The 26,558-nt window shown below is 42.3% G+C and overlaps 1 protein-coding gene across 1 annotated transcript in view; it reads right to left on the bottom strand.

The window, feature by feature from the left end:
* Positions 1 to 1,130: 1,130 nt before the first annotated feature.
* Positions 1,131 to 26,558, bottom strand: part of LOC104621915 (ATP-binding cassette sub-family D member 2-like) — a 36,243-nt gene continuing 10,815 nt past the window's right edge. The window contains exons 4-7 of the mRNA XM_010288542.1: positions 12,682 to 12,827; positions 5,336 to 5,420; positions 3,914 to 4,039; positions 1,131 to 1,351 (exon numbers count right to left, since the gene is read on the bottom strand). Coding sequence (XP_010286844.1) covers positions 1,141 to 1,351; positions 3,914 to 4,039; positions 5,336 to 5,420; positions 12,682 to 12,827 — 568 coding nt within the window. The 3' untranslated portion in view covers positions 1,131 to 1,140. The remainder of the gene's footprint in view (positions 1,352 to 3,913; positions 4,040 to 5,335; positions 5,421 to 12,681; positions 12,828 to 26,558) is intronic.

The following is a 26,558-nucleotide window of genomic DNA, read 5'->3' on the forward strand; positions in this document are numbered from 1 at the left end:
GTGAACTGGTGCATTGGCTCACGGGGAGGGCAGTGTTCAGCCACTCTACCAAAATATGGCAGGCATATTAATTAGTGGTTACAAAATTCTCTAACGTTTCACAGACATTTATAAGTGCTGAGCTTTTAAATTGGCAGAAGAGCCATGCCTGAGAATTCAGTGTATTGTTAGAAATGGACATTTTCTTCTCCTGTGGTCCTTCCTGTCACAGAGTGTCTCATGAACGAGCAAGTATCTATGCTGTGATTTCACCAACGGGGTAACTGGGTCAGAGATGGGCACCGGCTGGATCAGACCCGTGGAGCAGATGAATGACTTAGTCAAGTGAAAACTAAGTCACTTGATGCCAGGCTTAGCACTCCACCCGCGCCCCCCCAGAGGGTTACTAAATAGGGGACATAAATAATCCCCTGAAGGAACTTATGTATCATGAAGGGCAAAGAGCCTCTGAAGCTATATGCATAATGGCATAAAGTACAGCACAAGTATATTACATATTTAGCTCTACGCCCTGCTTCTCTGTCACGAGGGCAGTGGGTTGCTCAGACAGTTGTCTTCTGGTCAGCCTATTACGCTATTTCCTACGGAAACACGGGTAAAGGCATGTATGCGATTCAGTAGTAGAACAGGAGCTTGGTTTTACATGGGCTGAAAGAATGTTTCTTGTACCCAAATGAGATTTTTGCATGCATCCGCATACTCACCCAGACGCTGCCTCTGCCGTGCTCCATGCCTGAGTTTCATGCCAGGTGCGCTCTGCGTAGCAGGCATTTCATACGCACACAGTGACCCGGTACAAGAGCACATTCTGCAGGCCAAGTCTCAGGCAAAAATTCACCTACAAAACCTAAGTGTGTTGGTAGTTTTTTGCAGTGAATCGGGCTTTCACTAGGAATTAACATAAGCTGCAGTGACTAATCTTACACTCTGTGCACTTCCTTATTTTCTTTTCACAGATCAACCACTTTCTTCCTTAATACTAAAACGCTGAAGTCTTACATAGCATTGAGAGCATTATTTTCTGCTGGCTGTGTTTCTCTATGCTCTAAGCCTCTATCACAATGCATGCAAAGGATAATGGCTGAACTTGTAATGCTTTTAACTAAAAAAATACTTTTAAAAACATAAACCATAAATTATTTATTCCTCTTTGTCCATTGTTTTAAGCACTGAGTCTTCTCCCAAGATTTTACACAGTTCGTTCAGTCTCTGCTGCATTTTAGGAATTCCTGCAAGTTGGGATTCCAGTCTCTGTTTTTCCTCACTCAGTGATAAACGGATAGCCGTGTCCAGCTGCTCGAAACGCCAGCCGCCTTGTCCGTCAAACTGCAGCAGGTGAGTGTGGTACTTCCTGCAGTAGAAATCAAGACATCAGTAACGGCTCAGGGAACAGATGGTTCACTTCTGCACGCAGAGTTGGACGTCTGTGTCTCTTTTCAACGGTGCCTCTCAGGAAGTTGAGAGTTCTGGATCACTGGGTAAGACTGTTTTTTTTCAGTGACTCAATCCCAGGACGCTCTTTCATACGGGGTTTGGGCATTTCAAAGCCTGTCACCAGGACCTCCCTCGGCCATCTAGTGAAATCCAGCAGCGAGGTGCCAGCCGTAAGCTACCAGCACCGGCGTGGGCTCCCCAGCTGGGGCGGTCATCGCCTCCAGCAGCCCGCACCTGCGGTGATGCTGGCAGGAGCGGGCAGCAGGCCTGCGGAGGGTCCCTCACCGTCTGCTGTTCCTGGCCAAGGTGGTGGCCTCCCTCCTCCTGCCTCCCTCCCAGAAACATTGTCTGTGGCTACAGTTGCCTTCACTGCAATTCCAACAGACTCCTTTTGCTCCAGGAGCGTGAACAGCAGCAGCAGTCAAGGCTCCCTCTGCTCCAGGAATGCTAGTCCCAGTTTATTTTATTTACCTCGCTTTCTGGGAGACATTTTACCTCTTAGCAGAAAATACATTCAGGCAGGCACGGTGCACCTGATGCTACTGATAAAACTCTAGCTTGTTCAAATTACACCTCAGTTTGTTCCCCTGCATCTTATAAGGTTGGCTAAAGAAACCTCCAGTCCTAAAACACGGTTCAGTTTGCAAGGGGCCAAAATAAAAAAGTCTGTGTGGGAGTCACAGATCTTTCCATGAGTATCAGGGTGTGTGCACCGAAAATATTCAAAGGTGTACATGTGGAGTTTGTCAAGACCTGACAAGACATTTATCAAGAGGTGCAAGAGGAAGAGCAGAGAGTTCCCTCAAGAGCTGCTGCTATGACTGTGTAATTTATCACTATAAATTACAGAAGATGAGACACATCATAAAACAGTGATTATAAATCCCATCCAGGGAATGTGACAGTTTAATAAACTCAATAGCTTATGACATGGGACTCAAAAGAGATTCATCTCCAGGTTTATATTCACCACTTCTTGCATATTATTCTTTGTGACACCGAATGCTTAACCTATCCCTCTCTTTCCCCCCCACACCAAAAACCCCCCAAAATCAGGAAGCTAAGATAGCTGATTGAGATGTCCAATGTTTGTAGTCTAGGAAAGTAGCCAATATTTGGATTAAAAGAGCAAGTATTTCCTGGTATAATCTTGAGGAGGAGAAAACAGCATGTGAACCTGTTTTTTCTCTATGCAGTGCAGTCCCTGTGGAAACATACCTCAGCTGAAGGCATCTGATGCTTATTTCTAAATACTCAGCACTTCTGTTTACTTCTCCAGAACCCCACAAATCACCAGATTTCTGAAAATTTCAGTAATACTGTGGAGGTTACAAGAACAATCCCAAACCTTCCTGAATAGCACCAGTACTAGGAAACTGAACTTAAAAGATCTTTCTCACAAGTTCTTTTGCATAACTCTCCCTCTGCATCATCATTATTTATAGGTGAGAGGCTCTGAAATACCTGTTTTCTTGAGCAGTGGTTTTAAAATAATGTCAAACTTTAAAAAATGTAAATACTACTTTTTTTTTAAGTGTAATTTAAATTATTTTAAAAACAAATGTCTATGTGACTTTTTTTTTCCTGTCAGAATACCCATTTTTTCTTAACATTTTGGGTCCTGATCCAACAAAAGCCATTTCCACTGTCACTGTCTACACAGAGGAAGGAGGAATGCTGGGGAAACTGTTCTTTTTCAGAGAAGCAGACACTGATACAATTTCTTTCCTTTAAGGCAACAGACTAGTAATGGATTTTTTTGTCATCAGTTTAAAAAAAGCAAACAATCTGACAGTAGAGACCAAGGACTTCAGAACAAATAGCCTCTGCTAATGTTAGCTTACACCTTCTTGATCTCCTCTTGCCCTGTAAAGTATTTGGTTGTTTTATGTATTCAGTAACTACATTTATTTCCTTTAAGGGACTCTTCCATACTTAGTACTCCCTCACTAGAATAGTATTTCTCAGAATTTCAGTATTTCTTTTTTTAATAGACAACCAAATTTTGAAAGCTCACAACGCCTGCAGATAGAGGACACAACTGAAGTTAAAACACCAGATGTATTATTCCTATGGAAAAACAAAGAACAGTTTAACCACGTGCCGTGTTTCCCATCTTCTCCCTGCACTGGTAAACTTCCCCAGGACAGCTCATGTATGTTGCCACCTTTACAGAATAATCTGGTGGTATCTGTTGTGGCTCTGGTGTGTGGACTAATTAATTGCCTCTTAGATAGCTGCATGTTGCTATTAATAACTGAAACACATCTAAAAATAAGAGGGAAGAATACATACATGTCAAAGAGTGAAAAAAATCAATGCTAAATGCATTTACATCACTATTATTGTAGAAAAGTTATCTTAGAAAGTGCAGTAGATATTGATTAAACAACTGCCCTAGTACGAAGAATAAAGGCCAATCCACTGCCTGTCAGAAAGCTAAAAGCAAGGGTCATGATAAATCCCTGAACATACTTACCAAAGAGAAGGTCTGTGTGTTATGGAAAGCAGGGATATCCCAGCAGCTTTTGCAGCTTGGAATATCGTTCCTTCAACATCAATGCTTACAGCACTTGTGCATTCGTCCAGCAATGCATATTTCGGCCTTTCAAAAACAGATAAAGATTACTCTTCTATGTTTTAGACAGTACTCCCATGTATGATGTTTAATTGAAAGAACAACAGAAAGGAGAGAGCTACTTTTGCCAGACAGCTGTTTTTCATCTACAGTTGGAAGCTAGCTAGCAACAACATAAAGTTTCCATGCATTATTCAGGTGCAGAGGAAAAATGGGGTTTATTTCCTGGTCCATCTGAGTACACAGCAATCAAACTTCTGCATTCTAGTTTGACCTATTCTGTCATCAAGTCATGCAGTAGCTACAGCCAACTCAGGAACTTTCTAACCACTGCTATGTATGGACTGGGCTGCCTTTGCATGCTTGCAGTCTTCAAAACTGAAGTTTTAGAGCTTGGCTTTCAAATTCCCACAGCCTCTGGAACAGTCCCTCAGACTTCTGCAATATTTGTAAGACAGATGCAGGGAAGATGTTTGTGCCTGAGATGTTAAAGAAAAGAACAACTGGAAAAGATGGGAAAAAGATGGAAAAAGAAAACATAGGGAAGTGATTGTGCCCCTGTACTTGGCACTGGTGAGGCCGCACCTCGAATACTGTGTTCGGTTTTGGGCTCCTCACTACAAGAAGGACATTGAGGTGCTGGAGTGTGTCCAGAGAAGGGCAACGAAGCTGGTGAGGGGTCTGGAGCACAATTCTTACGAGAAGCGGCTGAGGGAACTGGGGTTGTTTATTCTGGAGAAGAGGAGGCTGAGGGGAGACCTTGTCGCTCACTATAACTACCTGAAAGGGGGTTGTGGTGAGGTGGGTGTTGTTCTCTTCTCCCAAGTAACTAGTGATAGGACAAGAGGAAATGGCCTCAAGTTGCGCCAGGGGAGGTTTAGATTGGATATTAGGAAAAATTTCTTTACAGAGAGAGTGGTAAAACATTGGCACAGGCTGCCCAGGGAGGTGATGGAGTCACCATCACTGAAAGTGTTCAAAAAACATGTAGACGTGGCATTTCGAGACATGGTTTAGTGGGCATGGTGGTGTTGGGTTGATGGTTGGACTTGATGATCTTAAAGGTCTTTTCCAACCTTAATGATTCTGTGATTCTGTGAAACATAATGAGTGTTGCCAAAAGCAAAGCTGAAGAAGCATTGCCCAAACTAAAAGCAGAGCTTGTACGAATAAATGACAAGGTCTGTGGTCCTATGCAACCATGTAGCAGTACTGCATATTGCATGGACATTATAGTCTACTACTGCTCAATCTATTACAGCAAATCTGCAAAACTCTTCCTCATTTTCAGACGCTACTTAAAGAACAAATCAAAATGCTTACTTGTGGTAAAACATCCGAGCCATGCCCATCCTTTGTTTTTCTCCTCCTGATAAGACATCTTTCCAATCCATGATGGCATCCCAGCCTTTTAAAAAAATGCAAACAAAATGTGTCAGGACAATGTTGGTTTATGAAGGAAATGCAGCTGCACTTGCAACATCTCTTCAATCTGCAACCAAAATCATAAAGAGCACTTCCATTGCAGAAGAGACAGCTCAGGGTTCTGGATCACATCATCTGAGATACCTCAATGCCTTTCCACTGGCACCTAACTGGAAAAATGTGTCAAATATCATGTCAATTTTGAAAGTGGTATTTAACTTTCTTGGTCATGTAGGTTTTGTCAAAAAACTTCACTTACTATCCCTTTGAAAAAACATCTTTTACCTGCGTATAACTAATTATTTTATTCTCTCATGTTTGTTTTATAAAACAATTTGCTATTTCTTCTTGAAAGCCATGAGAGGAAATTTAAAAACAAATACAAAGAAATAAAGTGTAAAAAACATGAAGAGCAATGCTGGACTCCACTCACTATTGTAGACAAAGAATAACTGTCAGCAAACTCAACAGAACCACAGATGCAGACACAGGGATGCATTCTGTGAGCACAGACAAGCAGCTAACAGAAAACTGCATACAGTCAGGAGGATTTTCTATACAAACTTCCCACTACCTTGTATTTAGAAATGACACACAACTGTTAGAACACTGGGTATCCTTATTTAATACTCTGCATGGCCTCTAACTGATTTTTTTCTTTATCACTTTCAGATACGTGCAATGGGAGCGTGGTGCATTTTATCTGTGATCTTACAGCGGAGTGGTGTTTCTGTGAGTACTCTCACATGATTCATTCCCACTAATGAAAAACTTCAAATACCAAATGATCCTACTGAAAATAAGTTTTCAATCAAACAATCCAGATGGATAGAGCAGCAAAATAGATGAGTTTTGAAAAGGAAGAGTGTGGATGAAGAGAAATCTGATAAGACATTTCTCTCAATAGATCATCTATTCATGTGACAGGCAGCTGGAGTGGGGCTGAGAGAGGAAGAGAACATTTTTCCAAATCAGCTCGAAAGCAGTGTAACTAAAAAATTAACAACACAACCAAAAACCCTTTTCTGCCACTGCCCAACTGAAAATAAACATTTGCCGGAAAAGACTATAAACAGGTCAAGCAAGGAGGGTGGGCTGTGTCATTTCTGATACCCGAACAAAGGTGAGACAAGTGGGGCTTGTGAAGGTGCAGGAGGGTAGGGAGTGCTCTGCCCATGCTTGGTGCTACACTGGGGCTTGGTAGGTCTGAACAAAACCTCAGTGACGCATCTGGTGAGAGGCTGTGTGGCTGAAAACAGGAACTGATAATGCTAGAGACTGAATTCCAAGAATTTTCTCTATGTAAATTGTAAAATATTCATGATTTTTTAATATATGTGTATATAATTAGATCTAGAAACCAGGCATGCACACACCAGAAATACATCACCTTTAGTGATCCTATTGTTCTTCCTGAGTTTCCTTCCATTCTTGTTTAAGGATCCCAGTGGGCACCCCCCCAGGGGCACATACAGTGCTTTCTACCAGTGGGCTCCTAGCAAAGACGGAGTTGTGTAATGATTAACTGAATCACCATTTGGGTGAACTCTGGCAAAGGGAACAGATACACAGAGGCTGCTGGTGCTGAGCAGTCCCCGTGCTGGGACCACACAGAGAGCTGGAATGCTGTTCACCTTCAGCTTCCAAAAAAGGCTGTAGAACACCTGGAGCGCTCCTTTTTGGCAAAGGGCTCTAGAGGCAAGGGATGGCAATGGTTCTTTATGAAAGCCGTAGAAACAACTGTGCTTCTGAAGACAATGTTCGGGCTGCTGCTTATATTCTGCTATTTTTAAGCTGAGAATATAGACAAGATCCAGGGATCTGGATCTGAGCTAGGGTGTGGATGGGTGTGCGCGCGTGCACATGTGCCTGGGGAAGCAGTGCCTGGCGTTCGTACAGTTTCTTCCAGATCAGCTGGTTTATAAAGACTTAACTAAAAGACAAAAAGGAAATGAAGTTCAAGAAGAAGCATCATCTTGTCAGCAAAATCATTCTACTATTAAAGGTGTAAGATTTAGCCTCTGTTTACCAGGATATGATGGTCATCTTCGTGGTCACTTCAACTTACATTCTAACTGAATATTAGAAGTGTGTCTTGTCCCTTCCTGCCTAGCTCCCTCCCTGAACTTTCCTATTTGCCACCTGGAATGCCTCAAACAACAGATAAGGAAGGATCCATTTTAATATCATCCCTTTTAAAAATTATTTTCTACTGTCTGAACAATTTCCTCTGAACACTTAGGCATTGTAACTCACAATAAACTGACTCCCTACTGTGCATTAACAATAATGCACCTACTTGTTTCTGTTTTCTTCGTGATTAGCATTCTGGAAATACCAGCCAAGTCAGTGGCTTACATCACCCATAGCTATATCCACTTTACAAATGAAGAAATTAAATGGCTTGTCCATGAATGCAGAAGAAATGAAACGGCTTGTTCATGAACACATGAACACAGCACAAAGCTCTCAGTAGGTACAAACATAATCCTGGCCTTCAGAGTCCAAATTCCTTGCCCAACTTCTTGTTAGACATAGCCTTTGATTGCACATGGTATGGTGTAGCTGTGAGGAACACTGGATGTCACAGAAATACCTTTTGCATGTAGTAAGACAAAGATCAAGCGTAATGTGCTGGGGCAGAGTAACAGCAGTGGAAGTACATACAGTAGAAGTACATACAGAGCAACAGCAGAAACGAGTGATAGCCTCATGACAGCAGCATTTAATTTTCTTGCATGGCTTCTTTTATAATTCCTTTTACCTCCATTTTCTGAAGGAAAAAGCAAGCTAAATTTGATAACAAAAAAACCTGTTATATCTGGGGTCTGTAGCGCTGTGTATCCTTCATCCTTGTGAATCCTTACACTTACATGCAAGACAGAGCATTCAGCTGCCATAAAAAGATACACTTAAAAGTTCCTTTTCCAGATCTATGTTCTGGTGCACTTCATCAGATGTGGACTGGAGTGTAACAGCTTCATGACAGAAGAAAGGCTACAGCAGCAAACTAGAGCCAGAGAGTCCACCCCTGGTGAGTTTTTGAACATGGAGGCCTCTTGCACAGCGTATGTCCCCAGGCAGTTGTCAAAATGGAAGAGAGCCCGGGTGCTGTGTAGGATGAATATGCAAGGGCAATCCTTAGCTGAGAAGGAACAAAGAGACCATCAATTGCCTGAGCCCCAGCTCAGCATGACACTGCAGGGATTTGTGTCTCTGGATTTCAGAGTCACTGGAAAAGCCGGCAGAACGCTCCAGAGCCCCTGCTGGTACCAGTAACAAAAGCAAATCCAGGGCTAAAATGTTCAGATGAAAAAACCTCGGAGACAGGAAATGTGCTTGTCTGTGTGTTTATATATGGCCTAGCACAAAGGTTCCCTGGACAAGAGCCAAAGATACGACAAATGTGCAAAATAATGAGGAATAATTATAATCTGGGGTGCTGAGAAACCATAAACAGGTTGAACTTGTTCAGTAGTGTCATCAGCCCCAACCTGACAGGCCCAGTCATGCGTTCAGCGTGCTGCTACACGTACTTACGTCTCCTCTCATGTGACAGTCTATCAGCAGCCTAAGGCTGCATCATGACTGACACCTGCTAAATATACACAGATTTTCAAAGCAAGTCAAAAAGGAACCACTTTATGTGTATCTACTGCACATCTCCATGCTATCACCCACGATTTGTGGACATGCCTTTTCACCATCCACGCTGGATACAACCTTCTTTGCTACCCTCATTTTGTATGAAATTATTGTTCTGGTAGAGCTAGCAACTTTGCAGGTGTTGATGGGGGCACCTTATTGATAATACAAAGGCAAATAACAAAATGGCATTCCTCTAATAGCCAGCAGGTGAGAAAAACATCGGTGTGGGAAGTGGGAAAGGAAAGTGGGAAGGAAATTCAGCCCCTGGCAGCAAGGGGGGCTACTGTCAACAGCAGCTGCACTGGATTCTTCTAGGGCGTGAGCTCAGGGACATCTGGAATGGTGGTGGTCGGGAGGGGGTTTGTTATTTTGGTGGTTTTGATGTATTCTGTTGACTCAAAAAAGTTTCAAGAGGGTAACACAGAAGCTACGTGCCAAACTGGGCTACTTATTCTTGTAACCATTTTATTTACTTCTAACTGGGTCAAACCGTATCACTAGAAAAAGAGAGGAGTTTCTGTCATTGGCAGCAACAAGAACATCAGGCTCTTGTTGGCACTTTACACTTGGAATCTGGTGACCCTTGTAAGGATGCAACGTGGAAGTAATTCAGCTAGAGACAATAACGTTACACCAGGACAAATGAATTGAGTCAGAGTTGCGCACTTCTGGCTCCATCTGGCTTTTTCATAACTGCCCACAGGGAGCAGAACACAAAACTGCAAAGCATCATATTATACACGCAAGACATTCGTGGTCAATTAAAGCACAACAGGGTCATGCCCTAAGGAGCCTGCTGGCTGGTAGAGGCTTAATACTCAGGGGATGGGTGAAAGGGGAAGAGGCAGAGGTAAGGCTCTGAAGGAGAGGAGGATCTACAGGAAAAAATATTGAAGAATGATATTAGATTTCTGTAACTTCATGACTGAAAGGTAATTAGCTCCATTCCTGGAACAGTTTATGGAAATGGTTCAAAGTAGCATGGACGTATCCCATATATCCACAAGAATGTGAATAACTAAAAATGGCTTCATTGATTTTTTTTTCAGATGTAATACCTTTTCAAAAACTGTATATAATATATAAATAGAAACTTGCTGGGAATTTTTCAGCAAAACTATTTTCTATTGGAAAACACCAGTGTTTTTCAACCACCAAAGCAGTTTGCAAACAGAAAAAAGACAGTTTGGAGCAAATCCCTTGTTCTACAAGCTTTATATGGGATTTTTCATTATTTCACAAAGAAAAAAGTTCAATTTTTAATAGTAATAATTTTATGTTAAAAAACTGATTTTAAGTAAAAGAATAAAATAAAAATCAGAATTAAAAAAAACAGCTATGGATAAACAAAAATTTCAATTGTTCATTTTCAACAAGTATTTCTCTGACTTGCTGGTTCAGAAAACCAGAATATTTAAAGAATAGGTAAGCATATGAAATCCATGTAACGTGTCAAATCATATGTCACAGATTTCCTCTCTGCTCCTACCTTGGCACTTGTCTCCTGCAAATGCCCAAGGAGAAAAGGGAACATGTAAGTGTATTATGGTCCTAAAATCTTCCTGGTATGTGGTAATCTCTCCCCCCATTTTCCGGCTTTGTCCACTTCTGTCATTTTAGATTGCCAAGTAGCTAATACACTTTTTTTTTAAACATTTGTTTGTGCAGACTTTTGCACAGTGTGCCCTGAGTGGAGTTTCAATAGAGCAGCAGTGAACATTAACAGTGTCCTCTAGGCTTTTTCATAGATTGTGTGTGTCTCGCATGTGCAGTCAGACAGGCAGAAGAGCAAGAATGGGGTCAGCAATGAACACTTTCTTTGGCATAGAAAGTAGAGTGAGACTGATCCAAACCTGGGTTTTCAGTTTGGCAATAGAGAACACTGACCCCAGCCAATGGCATCTCCTACGTGGAGCACAGTAACTGCCCCATCATCAGTTACATGCTCCAGCTGCAGGGTTATAAACCACAACGATGTGAATTCAGAGACTGCTGGGGATATGGTTTTGGCTGCTGAGGGTCATGTGTTGTTCAGTACATCTACAAGTACCGGCAGGCTATGAATGCACACTCCACAGTGGCTTCTTGCCACTGACAATTTAACTGCTCCTCCTTTTCCAGCTGCCCATTCCAACACATCTGCTTGTTCTTCAGCAATCTGGGCACTTCACTTAGTGAAGTGAGTGACTCAGGAATACTAACAGGAGTAGTTATAATGTCAGTGTAGGGAGTAGAGGCCTTCTCTGCAATTATTCTGGTCACTGAGTTTAGCTCTCTGCCCACTTTCTCAATCTTTGTGTCATGGTATCAGATCTGAATAACAATATGAATCAGAATGATGGCAGATTCTTATTTTCTATTCCAACTTGAGAGCCAACAGTCGTTATTACATTCTTAATGAAGAAACATTAACCCATGGAAAGATAAGGGTCTATCAACAGGACTGTGAGGTGGAGAAGTATCTGTAGGTATACAACTGCTACTGTAAATGATTACTACTCCCTACTCTAAAATGTGCAGAAAAGACACCAGGTGAGTGTCCATGCATACTTCAAAAATAAAATACACCTTCTGCCTTTTGAACAGAGCAACAGGCTGCCATCCAGGAATGGGAATTTAGATGTTGCCTTGGGATTCCCAGTGGCTGAAGCACTACTTTATATTGTCAGAATGAACCTGAGACACCAAGCACACACATTACAAGCCAGTGCACCCAAAGTACCCTCTCAAAAAGGAATACTGACAGCTGGCAGAGAGAGGCAGGGTACATCCAGCACTACTGACGTCAGCTCCTTAGAGGTATTTGAAAATCCTCCTTCTTCCCTCTACATGTTACCAATTTGGTCCTATGTCTGTTTTAAAAGCATAATGAGGGGGAGGAAATTCAAACTAGATATTAGTGGCTGCTGGGAACAAAAGGATGAAAATTATGGCTATTCTTGGGGAAAAAAAGAGCTATGAAATGCTCCAGTTCCTCAGACACAAGAGAAGCCTTTAGCAGCTTGACATTTACTGTTCCAGTGTATTTACACTGTCCCCTACTCTTAGGACAAACAACACTGTGAACCCATGGCAACTTAAACAGCAAGTGGTAGATGGCAACACTCCATTGCCAGCCAGTGTCGTTTGGTTATTCTTATCTTGTTCACCCTGGTGGTGTGGTATCAGACACTCCCTCTCATGGCAAGTAGTCCTGCTGATCCCACAAACCAGGGAGGTGAAAGCAGACCTGACTCTCTTTTCATTCACATACCTTCCAGTTGATGTAGTTGGTGACATTACAAGGTTTTAAGACAGGTTACATTTTCTAAGAAAATGAAGAAAGGTCAGTGATCTCACAATACCATGAAAAGACTGGTCATTACAAGAGAATGAGGATATTCAGCTTGGTCATGGATTTACTGGAGAGGAGAGGAGCTCTTAGCTCTTCTCCCTGTGTTAGTTTCAGGAGCAACAACCATGTGTCTGTGCAGCTCCCACAACCACAAAAGGTCTGGATCCAGTTTTGCCAGTTCAGTAAGTAAAGGTCAGTCACACTAAGACACACATGCAAGGAACAGATTTTGGAAAGCTTTTTACAAAAATGTGCAATTTACCTCCTTCTCTTTGAACTATGTGGTACAGATGAACCATATGCAGGATACACTCCAGATCTTGATCTTGGTAGCCTTTCTCGTGCATGTCATCCACTGAGTCTGGATAGATGACTTGATCACGTAGTGTTCCAATGGACATGTAGGGCCTGAGAGACAATACAGAGAAACCAGTAATCTGGAGTTGGCACATCTTGCTGATGCTCTACTGGCAGAGTAAAATGATTTAAACACCATGTTGGTAAAACTGGATTTATCTGTGGGTGCATTGTGGGTGAATGTTTTTCTAAACTTACCCTAGGGACAATGTATTGTTTCTGCAACAGCTGATTACCCCTGCGTAGCAACAGGGGTAGAATTAGCACAAAACCAAAATGACATATCAGTCAGAATAAACATCCATTTCATAGCCCATTCTGAATGCTTTCACCTGGAATCAGGGAAAGTCTGTGCTGTATTCAAGGTTTGGTACACTTAGAGATTTAGATATTGAATTAAACATTCACATGTTAAAAGCAAGTTGTAACAAAAACGTTGCAGCTTAAACTGGAAAAGAGCTCCATGGTGCAGCAGGAGACACCCAAGTCAGGCAGGAGAGCACTGAAAGCCGCTTTGCACACTACTATTCTGGACTGCAGAACTGCAACCAGGCATAACCTACCTGCCTCTAGAAGCCAGTATAGCACTTCTGAATTGCAAAAAAGCAGTTATCAGCTTAAACTTCCCAGCATCAGTCTCCCTTTGTCAAGCACAAGGCTGAACTGTATGTGAAGCAGCTTCTGAATCACCATGTTCCCAGACCAGGTAATACCATCCATCTTACTAAAACAAGCTGTCTCCACTTTGGAGCCAAAGTCCTCAATTGTAGTCATGTCCCTGGAATGGCTATGGACAGTCTCCACAATGTCATGAGCTGTGCCCTGCCTCTGGTACAGCTCAGGCCCCCTAAATCCTCCTAGTCTCTCAAAGGGAAAGTCAGCTCAAAGAACTGTTTTACAGTTCTCTAAAAGATACCAGGCCGTTCAGGCTAGGATAGCAAAGGCACATCTATTTGACCATCTCTTTTGCTGCTCTTGTTCTACGGAATTCTTGTGAAGGACAAATAACCATCCCGTCCCACAGACACTGCTGATAGCTCTTGGAAGCTGGAAACACCCTAGGAATGATCTGTGAGATTTTGGGTTTGGAAGGGAAGGCTAGAGCCAAGGAACAGTCAGGCTCCAGACTCTGTCCTGCTTTCTGTGCCAAGAGTTACACTAACTCTCTCTGGGTTCATCTGCCAAAACAATACTAGTCTTATTAAAGCTGTGGTGCCAGGGGATGATGACAGAGCGGAGCAGTTAAAATTGGGCCAGCAACAAGGAGACTTTCCAGGCAGCTTGCTCTTGCCACAAAGAACTGCTTCCAACAACTTCAGAGCATATTGGCGAGGGGTCAGTTTTCTTCTCTGAAGAGCTCTGGACCTGCGTGCTGGGAAGGTCTCAGCCATGCATTTGAGGCTTTCCCTGACAGAGATGTGTAATACCGTAGAAGCTTACTTCCCTTCCCTTGGATGTGTCTCTGCAGAAGGGGTGGATTTACCCATTGTTATTCTGAGAGTCTCTAAAATACACCACAGAGTAATTTGAAGGGATTCATGATGCAACAGGTGTAGAATTACAGAACTAAAGCTGCGACATGAACTAAAAATCACATTCAAGCTGGCATCAGTTGCATTGGTTTTAGTGCTGCAGACATCCATGGTGAACTGTCTGTACCCGTCCATAGTTAAACTACTTTCACCACCAGCTTGGGTGAGGGTGGGATGGGCAGGGGATCTGAACTGCTCACAAATATTTGGTCATCTCCCTGCTGTGGGCAGGCACCCAGATGAAGCAAAACCAGAACCACAAGTCACATACAAGCATTGCTGCTCCTCTTTGTTATTGTTCTGCTTTGTGCTTACTGTGGGAAGAGTGCTGCTCTGGGCTGCTGTACAAACACTCACATCAAGTGCAGTGAACCAATGGGGATATTGCAAAATCTCAACCCTAAAAATTATGTAAATTTATGAAGTAATGATATATTACATTTCCATAGTGCTCTCCATCTAAAATCCCAATGGGCTTCACTTCTTGCATATGTAGAAATCACTTCACTTGCTCCAGACTGCTGCCATCTCTGGGACAGAAGACAGCAACTCCACCAGGGCTCAGAAACGTTGAAATCAGGTTGTGCACAAGACTGTGTAATTTAGGTGAAGATGCAGGTAAGGGCAAGGAGGACAGAGTTACCTATCATATAATTTGGCTGGGGTTTAATACCTTACTCTTGTGAAGTATGATCCTGTAATGACTAGAAGCTCTGAGATTTAACCTACAGCACAACCAGGGAGACAATGCTCAGAAGCACCACGCCAGGACACTTCTTGCCACGCTGTTTATTGAGTCACCAGCACTGCTTCCTGGTACAACTGGATTTTCCTTGTGGCAACACACCAGTACTACCAAGCATGCCTCTCCTCACCTAGTTCGTAAAAAATAAAGAAAAGCCCAGCCTGCAGTGGAATAGCAAACCCCAACAATTACTGACTAACTAGCAGAGATGGCATAATGGCTTATGGTTACAGGTCTGTCCCGGGAGATGGGAGAGCACGTTGTGCTTCCTCCATCCTATAGGGAGCCATTCATGTCCCTGAGGGGACACTTCATCTTGTTTGGCATGAGATGTCTCATCTGGGGCTCCAACTCTTGACAACAGAGAGGCATGGGGGAGTGCATGGATTGCCTCCTGGGGATGTCTTCTCCCTCAGTCTGGGACAGAGCCCAGACAACTAACTTAGATAATTAACTTCTAAAGTGCTAAAGTTAGATGAGATCTCATCTAACTCATACTCTCATAATCTCATACTAAATGAGATTTCTCTGTTCATAACTTGAAGACAATAACCTCCTTACCTACCATGGGTGCCACAAAGTCAAAACAGACTAAAACCTGTTAAACATCAGATGTTATTGTAGTTGAGGTTACATGCATGTGGTAACTAGACATCAAGTAGTAAGAGGTATGGGTAACTGGATACAGCTACAGTGAAACTTTGTCTTTGCCGGTAAGCTCCTTGTTAGAATTCTGTTTTCATTAAATTTTTAGCAGTTCAAACAATAAAACCAGTCTTTTTGTCCTGAAGTAATACTCAAGTTTAACTGGACTTAATTGATCTCTGATAGATTTTTTCCTTTCAGCCAGAGTGTCTGGGTTACAGTCTCAAAGAAAGAACTCTTACAGACTCTGAAAGCAACTCCTCTGCTACGTGGACATCATGTATTTGACGGTAAGAGCTCTGCAATTGTTTTCTTTCCTTCTTTGCTCTCTGAAAAAAATCATAGAATCATAGAATAGTTTGGGTTGGAAGGGACTTTTTAAGGTCATCTAGTCCAACCCCCCTGCAGTGAACAGGATCAGGCTGCTCAGAGTCCCGTCCCTCAGAGTCTTGAATGTTGCCAGGGATGGGGCATCCACCACCTCTCTGGGCAACCTGTGCCAGGGTTTCACCACCCTCGTAAAAAATTTCTTCATTATCTCTAGTCTAAATCTACTCTCTTTTAGTTTAAAACCATTACCCGTTGTCTTATCACTACAAGCCCTGCTAAAAAGTCTGTCCCCATCTTTCTTATAAGCCCCCTTGAAGTACTGGAAGGCTGCAATAAGTTCTCCCTGGAGCCTTCTCCAGGCTGAACAACCCCAACTCTCTCAGCCTGTCCTCAGAGGAGAGGTGTTCCATGATCCCTCTGATCATTTTTGTGGCCTCCTCTGGACCCGCTCCAACAGGTCGATGTCTTTCCTGTGCCGAGGGCTCCAGAGCTGGATGCAGGACTGCAGGTGGGGTCTCATCACCAGAAGGGAGTAGAGGGACCTCAAGGGAGGTGATTCTGAAAATGTAAGTTCTTTGATGTAGGAAGCAGTATTATGCTCTCTGACTGGACAGCCTCTTGTTCAACCGAATCCCAATATGCAACTAGTGTTCCTAGGGAGTGCCACAGTAGAAATAACACTGATGCAAGTCCTTGCTGCTGGACCTTTTCCTGGACACATTTCCACTGATGTAATCACTCTATCATAGAAGGCCACTAGGTTGGTCAGGCAGGACTTGCCTTCCTACGCTGTTTTTGAGACACACGATTTAAGATTAGTAATCCTTCTTTAAAGCTTTGGTATCAAAACTCCAGAAAGCTACAAAAACTTACTGATTCTTGCCTGGTTTTCTGGAATTCCAAGGCATTTATTGGAAGAGACACTTTTAGTTCTCATAAACTGAGCTTTTTTCAGTCAGTTTGATGGTTTTATTGCATCACCAATTTCTGTTTGGTGCACTTAGCGCTTCACGTTGCAGAGCTGTAACTTCATTCTGCTAGTAACAAGCCATCACCCCTAAGGCTTATGGCTTGCAATGCAGGCTTTAAAGAAAGTTGATATCAAGACATGCTGCAATCTGAAGCCTGTGGTATGGACAATTCCCCAATGCCCTATTGACATGTGACACTGTATACAATGTTGGCAAAATATCAGAGAAATAATACGGGGAGGAAGGGCGAGTGTTGCTGATGATATGGTCTCTATATTGTGGTTAGCTTTGGGGAGGGAGAAGGGGGCAGGTGCTACAAAACATATTGGAGTACATACCAGTTACTTGTCTTTCCAAACAGAGGACTTAAATGCTGGAGTGGTTAGGCATAAAGAGAGAGGTATAATGCCAATTCAAAGGGGTTGTAGATTAACACTGCACACTGTAACCAGGCAGTACTGACATCTAGTAATTCTCTGATGTCTTGAAGGGCTTCACTCCTTTGCGTAGCAAATTAAGGAAGATGACTTGCTTAGATGTCAAGAAATTTCTGTTCCAAAATCAGGACAAGCCGTATTCACTTTAAATGTTTACAAATACTTCCTGAATATATTCAACGGTGTTTTCATCTTCCATGCAAAATAAATTGTGCTGACAGAACTGATAACCTGTTCTGACACCCATAATATTATTTTAAAGAATTATAGCAACTAATCAATATGCACTTCGAGAATCTATAAAACAATCTGAATGCTCAGAGTCTTAATTATAAACACCCTGGAATAAGAGAGGAACCAAAAATACATCTTAATTAAGTGGCTAATGTCAAAAGTTAAGGGATATTAGTCCTATGTAAGTGCCCAAGGAACTGCTTCCAGGTACAGTGTGAAGCTCACCTCACCTTCCTTGGCACAGGTTGTGATTAACACTTCATCCATGGAAGATAAAGTCTAAAAACATGTGGCTTGTGATTCTGGAAACCATCTGCATGTCCCCGACTAAGCAGTCAGGACCTGACTTGCCATTTGCTGTCCAAGTGTGTTTGCAGTTATTATTGCACTATTACTCTCACAGATATGCAAAGTTATATGGGAAAATTATGTGTAACGCAACTATAAACTCTTGACTCACCCATCTTTTAAGTTTCTGTCTCTGGCTGACAAGATGCCTCTCTAATACACCTAGGCAGGAGAAAGAAAGGGGTACATTACACCTGGGATTCTCCTTTTCAGATAAATTGCACTTGGATTTTCAAAGGAGATTGGGATGGCTTCAGAGTGCAATTCAGAGTGCTTGCTTTGACATCTAAAATAAAATGTATTCTAAATCTAGGCACCCCTATTCAAGAAGATGATACTGGAGCCCAAGCTCCAGCCATGGAGGTATCTTCCTAGGAAATTTGTAAGATCTTAAGGAGTCAGTGCTTGCACTGAAGAATCTCCAGTCCAGAAAGCCAGGGGCACAGATCACACCTACAGCTGTGCCCAAATGCTGTCTAATTCCCCAGAAGGTCCAGTATAATTTCATGGAATATGAAAGCAACAGTTTTAAGTCCAGCACAAAACACTGCAGCTACTAGCGATGCCAGATGAGTGGTTGTATGACAAGCTAACAGTTAGCAAATATTTTCCAAGAACTGGGTTCAGGCTAAGTTCTTCTCAGCCTGCAGGGCATCACATTCCCACTTTTCTAGGCTAGCATCCAGGCTAAAGAGGAGTGAAAAAGAGGGCACCTTCTAATCTTCCCTCTGAAGCAAGGAAACTGCTGCTAAGAGGAATCATGTGTCTGAAGACAGAGTTATTGGAGAGACCCTAATTATATACTATACCAGTCAGAGTCCTCAACTGGAAGGAGGTAGACTTTAGTATCAATCCTTGTGCCATATATTATTTGTTATTCCTTTTTTTCCCCATTGTTCTTCAATATAAAATGCAGTAACTATCCTAATCACTCAGTAGCATTGTGAAAAAATATTAAAGGGGGCTCTAATCTTATTTAGGTGCCTGAGCTTGGGGAGGGCTTGTTATACATAAAAGTGTTTAACATTGAGCTCTCGGTTTGGCACCTAAACTTCACTAAGAGGCATGAGTTCAGAGATATATTTATATTTATATTTATACTTATTATTTAGACATTCCTATGCATTAACTCTAGGTGGCTCCCTTTACCTACCGCACAAGTTTTTTGGATAACATTCCAAAAGCCCTAAATCTCTACTTGACTATCTAGGGAATCCACCTATATTTAGAACTCTCCATCACCTTGCTAGTGCCAAGATCCTCATTTTTAGGTGCTGTAATACCTCAGCTGGAATCACCTCAGCAGAACTCTGGCTATTGCCACACCCCTGATTTAGGTCAATAGTAAAAGCTCCACGGATTTCAACAGCAGCAAAGCTTGATCAACAGTGATGCTCAAGAAATGCCAACCCCCACTAAGTAATCTGGATTCCAAATAGTTCTTTGATGACATTAATAAAATAACTAGCAAAAACCTAATGATGGCATCACCACTACCACTCTAGAAAATAAAATGTCTTGAATGAATGTGAATTAAGTTCCTTTTAAGTAATGTTGTATCTACTACTCTCACATAGAAGTTGGTAATCACCAAAGAGTTAAAAAATAGTGAATAATATTTAGCAAAACGTGAAAAAAGCAACAGCCTCAATTTATTGCATTGTATCTAGTTCAAGGGATTTTAGGGCCAGCTACAGTTTCAGCAACTGTTCTAAAGATATAAATAATTGATCTCTCTTTAAAATACCCTACACTGAACTCTCCTCTCCACTCATACAGAACTAGCCATGAACATCCTCTAAATATTTCAGATAGATCAGTTACCAGAGGGGAATGTAATCAGCTTATAGCCATTAATATAGTTAACAGGAAATAAAATGCACAGTATGAAAGACGGAATTCTCAATGCATGTCATTAGAATCTAATATCAAAGGCTGAAAAAAATCACACTAATCACTCTGTGGATTTCTTTACAAAGAAGATACGCACATCTCTGCAAGAAAATAATCTGAGAGGAAAAAATAATCAGAAAGGTAAAAGAAGCCCTTAATTTAAAGCCCTGTTCATGCTCAGGTATCATCTCATCTCATGATTTACTTATTCACCATTACCAAGATCACTTACAATATAACCAGAACTGGTCAGATGGCATAAAAGTTCAAGGTGAACAATTCACAAAATTATCTAGTTCAGTTTATTTCTATCTTACGATAGGCAGAGACAACAGAAAGAATGCACGAACACATCTATAATTAAAAACAAAACCCAGACAATTTCTACAAAATAAGAGCAGCTAACGCAACCTGAAATAATTAGACCTCCTGCAATCAATCAAATCATCCAGCCAGACAAATGAAGGAAAAATACTCTCCTTTTCTTAAACATTCAATTTTTCCAGGCCCAGTCTTTTCATACCTCCATCAGTCCTGATGATAAAAGGTTTATTTGGATGGATGATCATGAAGATCAACGAATTGAAGAAAGAACAATGAGCTGTTCTGGACAAGAGTCTAGCCTGCCAGGCACACCCCAGCCTAAGAGATGTTTCCGATTTTTATCACAGCAATGCAACAGAATGGGCAAGGCAGCTTCCCTCTTTTAGAAAGCTCTCAAATTATTCATGGTTTTGCAGATGAGAAGTGACACCTTACTTCACAGAGAAGAGGAAATGTAGACAGTGAAGCCTCTAGAGCATAGGTTGCTCTTGCTCTGGGTGTCCACAATGCTTAGTTGTCCATGGCAACATTTTTGCATGCACTGGGTTATGAATATGGAAGTAATACTAGAGCAATAGTGTGCCACCAGTGAGACACCCTGCCAACAAGCGGGAAGTCACGCACTGCACTGAATTCCCTCTCTAATTCTCTGTGAAACACTTTGTGTTACACAGGACAGAACATGACAGCGTAGAATATGGAGATGCACCATGTATATGGATACATGGGACATTATTATAGCCATTTTATAAGCGTTATAGGTACCTGAAGTGGCCACAAGGGAGCTTTAGTAATATCTAGCAGAAACAAAAATTGATAGGGTATAATTAATGCAAGATGCTAGGCAGATAAACAGGTCTGGAAAAGCCTTTCCTCTTGGGAAAGATGTGCTCCCATCTACACTATGCTAGAGCACACATGCTGAACTGCGGAAAGAAACCCACCTGCTACACGCTCCCACAGAGATCATGACATAATTAATGACTCAAAACAAAGAAGTAAAAATCCAGTGTTCTGGAGACTACTCAGCATTATTTGCAGAAGAGTCTCATCTCACCTAAAAGTTACTCATCCAAGTCTGAGCCAGACATCCCAGGCTCTCTTTGTAGTCAGTGGATCCTGCAGTGAACTGGCCCCTCCAGTAGGTCTCATGTGTCTTAGATGTTTGTCCTGGGACACAGAATGAACAGCTGCAGTGGTCTGAACTGGAACACTATCGTGCATTGAGGAGTTAGCGATCCACGTTAGCGATCCAGAGTGGGCACGGGCCTACGCTATACTTTGCTGCATCATGTTGGGCTGTGCTGCACATATAAATTGGCCTTCAGGCTTGTGCTGTGCTGCACTTATCACTTGGCTGCAGGATAAACTTTGCTGGCTAATTTTAACAGCCTGCAGGCAGCTCCCACTTGGCATCGGCAATTACACCACCTGTGTGTCCTTGTCTTTATCTCCAAGTGAAGCAGCATGTTCTCATGCTAACATCCTTTTGCTTGACAGTAAAAATGGTAAATGGAATCGTTTACTTCTAAGAAAATGCCATCAGAGTGCTAAAGACCATAATGCCAATAAACCTTAGCACGGATGGGATCAACTGCAGCATGCCATGCTGTGGCAAGAGGTCCAACCGATGCTGCGCAATGCTGGTCTCCTAGCATCCAATGGGACATAAGTGCCACTAAGATGATGAAGGGACTGGAGCATCTCTCCTCTGAAGAAAGGCTGAGAGAGCTGGGACTGTTCAGCCTGGAGAAAAGGCGGTTCAGGGGGATCTCATCACTGTACATAAATACTTGAAGGGAGGGTACAAAAAAGGTGGAGCTAGGCTCTTCTCAGTGGTGCCCAGTGACAGGACTAGAGGCACAAACTGAAACATAGAGGAGATGCCATGTGAGCATCAGGAAACGATTTTTCACTGTGAAGGTGATCAAGCATTGTAACAATTCGCCCAGAAAGGTTGTGGAGTCTCAGTTCTTGGAGATATTCAAAAGCCATCTGGATGTGGTCCTGGGCAAACAGCTCTAGGTGGCCCTGCTTGAGCACAGGGGTGGGACGAGATGACCTCCAGAGGTCCCTTCCAGCCTCAACCATTCTGTAATTTTGTGATTATCTATGCTATCAACTTATTCCTTATCTCTAATAAAAGGAATTTTAATTAATGCATTACAGAGTTCAAATACATTTCTTACTGGGATTGACAACGAACACTTTCACTGGTGGACTGCAACAATGAATCACCCTCTGGAGGTAGACAGATCACTTATTATAAAGCTCACACAAGGATGTCTAACTTTTAGATGCCTGAAAGAACATAGACAAAATCTACCTTTGGTGCATGAGTTGACAGTTTATTGTTTTAATTTGTTGCGGGTGAGGGGTGAACACTTGTATACAAAAATAGCTAATAGTCTTCTCTCTGGAAGGTGGGTAGTTACTAACAAATACTGCACTGTCTCCAAGAAATGCAGAACAATCCCCGTGCTGAATAAAACTTACCTTTACCTTGGAAACCACAGTGAGTTGGAGGAGAAGGTGAGATCTTCAGCCTGCAAGCAGGCAAACGTGGGACTAGACCCTGAGAAACATGTCTGAGTGAGCAGACCATGGAGAGCCTGAGAGAGGGCTGAAGGTTCAGTTCACCTTGCAGCTGTGACACAGTTCTGGAGCCCAGGACACAGGGGTGGGCAAAAGGCAGAAGCTATAGTGCATGCACCTTCTCCTCAAGAGGGAAGTGTTGGCTATGTGTATATTTAAAAGCATAGGGCATTGTAGTGAGAGTTTCCGATTGAAAACTGTAGTAAGAAGAAGAAAGGACTTCTTCCCAAGGAAGATGATATTGTTGTTATCACAGCTTTCAATTGTCCTCCCCTCACAAAAGCCAGCATCCTTCCAGTCTCTTCAGTCTCTTCTTTTTATCTCAGGCAGGTTTTGCAGTTTGTTTTTCCCAGTAGTTCCCAGTGTTACATAGCCAAGTCGCTTCTCATAATTTGATATGCTTAAGGCATTTGAAGCATGCTTTTTAATATTCCTAGGTAAAATATTATTGAAATAGTAATCATTTGCCATTCTGTTAATCTGTGAAAGATCCTTTGTTGCACAGTTGCAATGTAGGGCATTAAGCTGGAGGTAACTGCTCAAGCTGGACACAGTAATGCCACTTCTCTGCAGAAATGAGGTCATGTAAATGGAACCACCAGATTACTTCTCAACATGCAAGTTTCTCCATACCACTGCTAAGTTACACAGCAATCTCAGTTAACCTGTAGGTGAATATGTTCCCCAGCACTGCTATGAAAACAACATTTTAAAGGCAAGTGAGCTGTTTGAGCAAAATGAACCTAGCACAGATTAAATGGATTGTCAGTTGCTTTGCTGGATGGATCCTATTAATACCAGCCACGTACTCAGTTCTTATAATCTCTTTAGTGACTTCATGTTTATTAAATGTTTGTCAAGCTTAACCTGACAATGTCCTTTAAAGAAGTTTCAAAGCCTAGTTTTCCCAGCTTTTAAATGAAATTCCATAAACAGTCTGACACATACATGGATGCCTAGAAAGGTGGTACAGGCAATATGTAATTATCGGTGCTGAATGAGGACTTTTGATATTCAAAATGCCATCAAAAGAAGCAAGTGGAGTGTGGAAGCATTGCAAGTTCATGCTGGCAAGAACACAGTATCCAAAATACATTATGAAACACAGAGCAGCTGATTGCCAGAGATCCTAGTATAAATAATCCTGCAACTGGGCATCCTCCCAGACAAAAACTTAGCTCTTCTGTAACATTGAGGAAAACATCTCAAAAGAATGTAAATAAAGTTCTGCATATTAGTGACACCCACTTTTGTGCAAGAGCTAAAACAAGTGCTTAGTACTGAAGCAATATTCAAAATGGGAGGGATGCTGCTTTGATTACAAGAATGGATTTCACCTTTTAGTTGCATAAATATCATGGTATTTAATCAGCCATGCAGCTGACAACACTTTAACATTATACCTCTGTGTATCTGTGACTTGGTAGGAATGCAATGAGTTACTGAATGGATCTTAATCCTCTGAGTGTCCAAGTTCTTTTATGGATCACAAATAAAAGGGACTTGGCTTGCACCAAGTTAAGTGACTACACTGTGCTTTAAGTGAGCCATCTCCATGAGTCTGGAGAATGAAGTGTCTCCATCCATCTATACAGAAGGCAGTAATAATAGAACCTGCTTCAACTGAAAAGATCACCAGTAGATAAGAGACGATACTGAAATCTCTGCATCAAATCAAGCCTGGACTTCCCTGGAGATTCAAATTTGTCAATAAGGGTCTTCATTTATATCAAGTGTGGTACTGGCTTCTGTGCTTCAGACAACTGCCCACTAGGAAATGCACTAGTCTCCATATGGACTAAAAGTTGAGTATGTATCAACACAACTCAATTCCTCACCCACAGTTAGTCCTCTTGGAACCTCCCATAGCCACAGCTTGCTCCAGAGAGGCCCCCAGTCTGAAGGGATTGAGCGACCAAAGCCCTAGAGCATGCTGAAGTCCTTCAAATACATCACTTCAACTGCATCCTTTAAGACCAGTGCTGGATTTATGTAAATACATTTTAAAACTAAACTAAACCCCAATGCAGCAAGCTGACTGAAGCCTTCAGTCTGGGATTTCTGTAACTCTTTGCCTAATAACAGAAAAGACTGGTAAGCTGTGCTTTAACTGACTCTTGCGTCTGCCCAGTAAGGAAGGCACTTTGCATGGCTTGAGAAGGAGTAGCAGCTAATCCATAAAACCATTTTCCACCTCTGACTATTAGTGTAGGTGAATCTTGTTCACAGTGTTCTACCAAGAGGTACTGTCATTACTTGTGATCAATCAGCACATAGACCTAATTAAAAACCTTCAAACTTCTCAGTTGTGAATGAGCCTTCAGTGGAAACAGAGAGGTCTCCCAGTGATACTGGCAGGCAAACCTTCAGCTAACCTCCAGGGCAGCAAGACAAGAACTTTTCTGTTCTAGGTGATACAAGACAGGACTTCCTTCAATCAGGAAGGAGAACTGCAAGCATTTCTATACAAGTCCCAATAAGATGAAATGGGAGAAGCTGTGCCCTGGCTGAAGGGATAGCCTAACAGTCCTCTCAGATGCAAGGTCACACTTTTTAATGAACAGCAGAATACTGAGTTAACCTGTCTTTGATTAATTTAAAAAAAAAAAGAAAAAAGATACAAAGTAGCAGCCACTTTGTTAAAGCAAATGTATAACTAGTTATAGTTACGCAAAACAGTATGCATAACAGAAGTATGTTATGTTTCGTGTTAACACTATCTACCACAGACCTTTTTCTCATCTGTCAGATAAGTTGGGAACTTTGGAAATAAACATATTTAAAAGGAGCACCATGAACTTGGTAACAATGCAGTATGCGAGGCAGTAACTATCTATACAGCGTTGACATGAACTGATGGCAAAGTGCTGAAGGAACAAGTCGATGTGGTGGTGTACTATCAGCAAAATGCTGACGGGCAATGACAATTGCTAGTGTGGTGTTGGCATGTGCGGAGCACAATTTAACTCCAGGTGATGCAACTAAAGGGATCAGAGAATTATAGAAACATAGAATCAATAGCTTGGGTTGGAAGGGACCTTTTAAAGGTCATCTAGTCCAACACCCCTGCAATGAGCAGGGACACCTTCCACTAGATCAGGTTGCTCAGAGCCCTGTCCAACCCGACCTTGAAGGTTTCCAAGGATGGGGCAGCTACCACCTCTCTGGGCAACCTGGGCCAGTGTTTCACCACCCTCATTGTGAAGAATTTCTTCCTTAAGATCTAGTCTAAATCTTCCCTCTTTTAGTATAAAACCATTACCCCTTTTGCAACAGGCCCTGATAAAAAGTCTGTCCCCATCTTTCTTATAAGCCCCTTTAAGTACTGGAAGGCTGCAGTAAGGTTTCCCTGGAGCCTTCTCTCCTCCAGGCTGAACAACCCCAACTCTCTCAGCCTGTCCTCAGAGGAGAGATGTTCCATCCCTCTGATCATTTTGGTGTCCCTCCTCTGGACCCACTCCAACAGGTCCAAGTCTCTCCTGTGCTGAGGGCTTCAGAGCTGGATGTAGGACTCCAGGTGGGGTCTCACCAGAGTGGAGTAGGGGCAGAATCCCCTCCCTTGACAGGCTGGCCACTCTGCTTTGGATGCAGCTCAGGATATGGTTGGCCTTCTGGGCTGCGAGTGCACATTGCTCACATTCAGGTTTTCATCCATCAGTACCCTCAAGTCCTTCTCGGCAGGGCTGCTCTCAATCCCTTCATCCCCCAGCCTGTACTGATGCTGGGGG

Source organism: Phaethon lepturus, unplaced genomic scaffold, assembly GCF_000687285.1.
Source record: "Phaethon lepturus isolate BGI_N335 unplaced genomic scaffold, ASM68728v1 scaffold7816, whole genome shotgun sequence".
NCBI lineage: Eukaryota > Metazoa > Chordata > Aves > Phaethontiformes > Phaethontidae > Phaethon > Phaethon lepturus.